This window comes from Pyxicephalus adspersus, chromosome 11 (assembly GCF_032062135.1).
Source record: "Pyxicephalus adspersus chromosome 11, UCB_Pads_2.0, whole genome shotgun sequence".
NCBI classification, from domain to species: Eukaryota; Metazoa; Chordata; class Amphibia; order Anura; family Pyxicephalidae; genus Pyxicephalus; species Pyxicephalus adspersus.
Window position 1 is genome coordinate 57,198,832 of NC_092868.1, and position 4,898 is coordinate 57,203,729.

Here is a 4,898-nt window from a genome sequence, read left to right on the forward strand (position 1 = left end):
ATATGAGTCAAAAATCAATTCATAAATATATTACCGTGCACCAGTTTTATGTTTTTTTGTAGCTTGCATTAAGTGCACACTTACAGATTAGCTAAACTTTAGGTTCTAAAATACTTTCATCTGTTAGTTGTTCTAGACATTTCAGTATAACTTTAGTTCAAATACCTTTTAAGTAATCAAGAAAGTATTCTATATATTCGCCATATTAGTTAAACACCTACATGACATAGAACACTGTTTGTGAGACGTTGAATGTCTATTTTGCTCATTGTATAATGTTTTGCTTCTGTGATTAGCTTTTATGGCTTAAATTATTGATGATATATTGCAACTATTCATTAAAAGTTCAGTTAAAGTCACACATTTGAGTTTCTAAAGATTTAATGTTGGCAATTAGGTTTTATTTTGTTTAGATTTAAGGCCCAATCCTGGATCAGAGTTAGGAAAATGTTTTTTTTTTTTTTGTGATTTTACATCAATCAAACCTTTTTCAAAAACAAAGAAACGTTGTATGAGGAACACATTTACTCTAAACATGGGATTCTAAATACAATCTCTTTAAACTTTTAAGTACATCAGTCCAGCATCAGATATGTCCATACAGACAAATAACCAAAGGATATCATCAGTGTGGTTGAATTCTTTAGGTGAATCCTAATTACCCAACGCATTTCACACACAGCTTCCATAGGGGATATAGGAAATTTAGAAATTCAGGTCAGCCAGATGAAAAACATGAATATGTACAGATGTAGGTCACAGAAGTGATAACTTTTTGTATGTCAGTGTATGTGCACAGACATTTAGATGTTCATGAAATACATATGGGAAAGGTAGGTTGATTTGGTGTGGATGTCCTCAGTTTGAATAAAGTATTGAATTTTTGAGGGAATATGTTTCAAAGAAGTGGAGGTGTCTTGGGTGGGCATGAACACCATGCAGCATTGAGTGAGGGCGTCAGGTCTAAATAAAATGTTGGTTCTTTAGGGGAGCAAGAACATTTTTTTTTTTCTACATTTCATAATTGGATTTTTCAGGCACCAAATCTTATTAATTTATTTTATAGACATCAAATAAGTATAGAAACATAATTTATTTTGCATTAAAAAGTAGACATGAGATCTGAGTATACAATTCTTTATTTCACAATTATGATGAAGATATTATGACAATTTTCATTATTCATATCTCGGTGTGTATTGCAACACACATTGCTTCCTCAGGAGACATGGGACATCAAACATCAAAATATCCTCAAGGGAGGAAGTTTAGGCACCGGATTACACCTGCATTGCCCATCCCCTACTGGACGCGGGCACCCTAGCAAAAAAAGTCAGTATTAAAATCTCCTGGTAAGTAGTGTGTAAATAAAGGTGACCATACGGAGGGTCACCAGGGGCATGTTTTAAGATGTTGGGCAGCCTGAGTATTTGACATTATTCCATTCTTTAAATGATTGTTAAAGAAGAGGGCTAGATAGCTTTACGTATGTGGGTGAGAAATCCATAGAATATTTTTATAGGGCCATCAATAGGGCTTCCCAACTGACCCATAAGGGAACATTTAAGGTAGCATAGTAAGCCAGAGGGGCCAACTGAGTCGCCCAATAATATATTAAAATATGGAGAACCATCAGACCTCCTTTTGAACTGGGCAGGAAAAGAATATTTTGGCCTCTAGGCGTGGTTCCATTCCAGGTAAGGCCTGTTGAAGCAAAAAGACTACATAGAATGGTACATGTTTTGGGAGAACATGAAAAAGATACAACATTTTAGGAAGGGCTGTCATTTTTAGCACTGCTATCTTACCAAACCAGGATATTTGATACTTCTTCTACTTCTTCTAAAATTCTCATAAATATACCTTAAAATACCATTTTACCTCCAGATTACCACTTCAATAAGTGGAAACAAATTATCACTTGATGATATTCCCTTTCATATTATGAGGTGGTAGAGAGGGGATCGAGTTTTGTTGTCAACACACTTATATACAAGCACTTATATTTTGTAAAAGTGACAAGGCAAGTATGGTGCCTACTACCATCTTGCAGTCTGATGTTCTATAGTATACTAACAGTAATAAATGAAAAGCGCAATTAGGTAAGTCGGCACAATAAAATTACAGTAAAGCAATGTCATACTTAGTGATTCCCAATATAATAAAGTAAATATTTTAATAAATATTTGCTACATTAGATAGTAAAAACCCTATTTACTAATATATTCTGTGCTGGGTGATCACAGTCCTACCATGTGTGTATGAGAAAGTATATGCATAGTCTGAAGTGATCACGAAGCAATCAGCTGAGTCTCAGCAATCAAATCTCAAATTACTGACAAGGATTCTTATAAAGTTAAATTAGATACGCGTATCAGAAGACTGGAGACTTCAGAAGATTGCTCAAGTGGAGATACAACATTATATATACATATATATACTCTACTATGTGCACGGATTCCATCCCAGATCATTTCTTGATCATTATTGCTCTGGTAAACCAGATATACCTTTTTAATGAGGGTGTTAAACTCCCAATGGAGAGATTTCACCATGCATTTTCCACAGGTATGTTCAGATCATTTGTATTGGTATCCTCAAATGTGTGCTAATCAATGGAATAGTATATGACCTCTGTGTGGTGAAATGAACTTGTATGTGTTACTATATAAGCCAGACACAAGATATTTGGTAATTGTTGCAATCTCAGTAAAATATAATGAAGGAAAATAAAGTATAACCTGAATATTGGTATTATTGAGTCATAAAGTTGGATTTTGGATACCAAATTCAAACCAAAGGTTGTAACTGACCATTAGATCTGGGCTTGGTCCTATGCAAGTTATTACAGGAAATACTTGATGACTTTTTCTTATAGAAAAAACACCATAGCTTGGGTTCTTACATACATTCCATCTTCAACTTTCCCTGTCAAGCTTTTCCATATAAAGAAAGTTAACTTTCTACTGTCAAAAAGTAATGAAAGAAAAAATGTGAAGACTGGCCAATAAGATAAGCAAGAGCTTTGTGTGAATGAACAAGGATATCAGATAAAATTCTTCTTCTTGGTTCATATTCAGGTATATACAATGCTATATATATATATATATATATATATATATATATATATATAAAGAGAGAGAGAGAGAGAGAGGGATAGAGAGAGAGAGAGAAGAGAGATTGGATTCTCAGGCTTGCTCAGATGTCTTTTTAAAGTTTTAGAATTGTTTTGTTTTTCGTAGTTCTCATCTATGTGTATTTACCTGTTTGCCCGCTGTTGAGCTTTAGAGGTTGTTAAAGAGATTCTTGAGCATTTACTATACACATTTCTCATTCAGGTGAATTTAAAGGAAATGTATTGACTTTAGCCTTGGTCCTGTTATCCACCATCTCTATCCAGTGTGTGAATACTGGAGCATTTGGTTGGTCGCACACATCCACACTTGCTATGGAGATAGGAGGAAAGAGGTGAAGTATTTGTCAAGTTAAACTCTCTCATCAACAATGTGGAGCCATTAACAACATTATTATCATTGCATAGAGAGACCTAAGGTCAAGACGTCAAGCAAGGAATGCTAAATCATGGGGAACAGAGGAGAAAGGACAGGAAAGGAAAGAAGAAGGAAGAGAGGCAGGGGGTAAATGATGATTGACGACAGAAGAGAGGAAAGGATGGGAAATTGAAGGGGGAAAGAGAGAATAAGAAGAAATATACTTAAAGGTCCCCGTAAAGGTTTCCATTACATTGGTGCCCAGTCTAAGGAAAGGACCTATACAGACCCCTTTACATTGGTAGCCATTTATTTAGGAAGTCTTCTAAAAAAGGATTAATGATCAGTCCATATGGAGACCCCTTTTGCTTTGGTCGCTCAATGACTGCAATCTGAGCTTTCTAGGCTTCTTGTGTTTATAGAAAAATGATATATTCAGCTTCAGTTTTGTTCATCTTAACTATAATCTACGATAAGCTTCACATACTATAATTGTGTTGTTGTATAAAATTGTGTTTTTGCCTTCCAGTAACCAATATGAGGACAATGAGACGGTATTGAAGAAAGCAATTACACATGTTGTGAAATGTGACGTGAGCAAGGAAAATCTCATAGACCTATTAGTAATAAAGCAAGCTGACTGCCTTGTGATCTTTTCTGTGTTGGAAGCCATCAGCAAAGACCGTGATGACTTTGTGAGGAACCTGAGGAAACTGTCAAAGCTTCTGAAATGTGGTGTCCACATAATCATATATTGTGGGTTAAATGTTACCTATTTTATGGTTCAAGGAGAAAGGTTTCATACGTTTAAAAACAAAAAACATATCTTAGGAAGTGAGCTTGCTAACGAAGGGTTTGTCATCAATCATTGGGAAGTTTTCCAAAGAACATCTGAGAGCCATCTGACAGATTTTGATTCTGCTGTATTCTGCATGGCCATTAAAGAAAAATAGATTTGGGTCAACCAACCATCTGAAAAATATTAAAATTTGTCATTTAGATATTACTGTACCCTTCGTTAGGGGCACACTTCTAGATTGTCGAAATGTTACGTTTAAAACAGATTTCAGATGTACAAAATCTTCGCGCACATCTTTGGTTGTAAAAGCTTTTAAGTAACAGCTTAACAAGTTCCATACATGTAAACTATTAAAAACTATAATAAATTTGCCTTTTTTTAACTTTCTTTGAATATGTCTATCATGCTCCTTGTATAATATTTTGATCCTGTGATGTGCATTCATAGCCTAAATTACTGGTGAAAAATTGTAATTATTCATTAAAAGTTTACGTTTAAAGTCATGCATTAAGTTTCCATTTTTTTATATTGGTGGTCACTTTGTGCTCCCTAAAACTCAAGTAGTCCATTCATTTAACTGTAGAGAAGGGGATTTCCTGAATAGTTCT

General features: G+C 34.6%; 1 protein-coding gene across 1 annotated transcript; it reads left to right on the forward strand.

The window, feature by feature from the left end:
* Nucleotides 1–2,537: 2,537 nt before the first annotated feature.
* Nucleotides 2,538–4,444, forward strand: LOC140340287 (nicotinamide N-methyltransferase-like). The gene is made up of 3 exons (XM_072425343.1): nucleotides 2,538–2,568; nucleotides 3,339–3,468; nucleotides 4,021–4,444. Exons 1-3 carry the CDS (start codon nucleotides 2,538–2,540, stop codon nucleotides 4,442–4,444), a joined length of 585 nt encoding a protein of 194 aa, XP_072281444.1.
* The last annotated feature ends 454 nt before the right edge of the window (nucleotides 4,445–4,898 follow it).

Coding starts and splice junctions, on each gene's coding strand:
- LOC140340287 (XM_072425343.1), top strand. CDS start 2,538: ATGGAGAGATTTCACCATGCATTTTCCACAG. Junction 2,569..3,338: donor TCACCATGCATTTTCCACAG/GTATGTTCAGAT, acceptor TTTCTCATTCAG/GTGAATTTAAAGGAAATGTA. Junction 3,469..4,020: donor ATGGAGATAGGAGGAAAGAG/GTGAAGTATTTG, acceptor TTTGCCTTCCAG/TAACCAATATGAGGACAATG.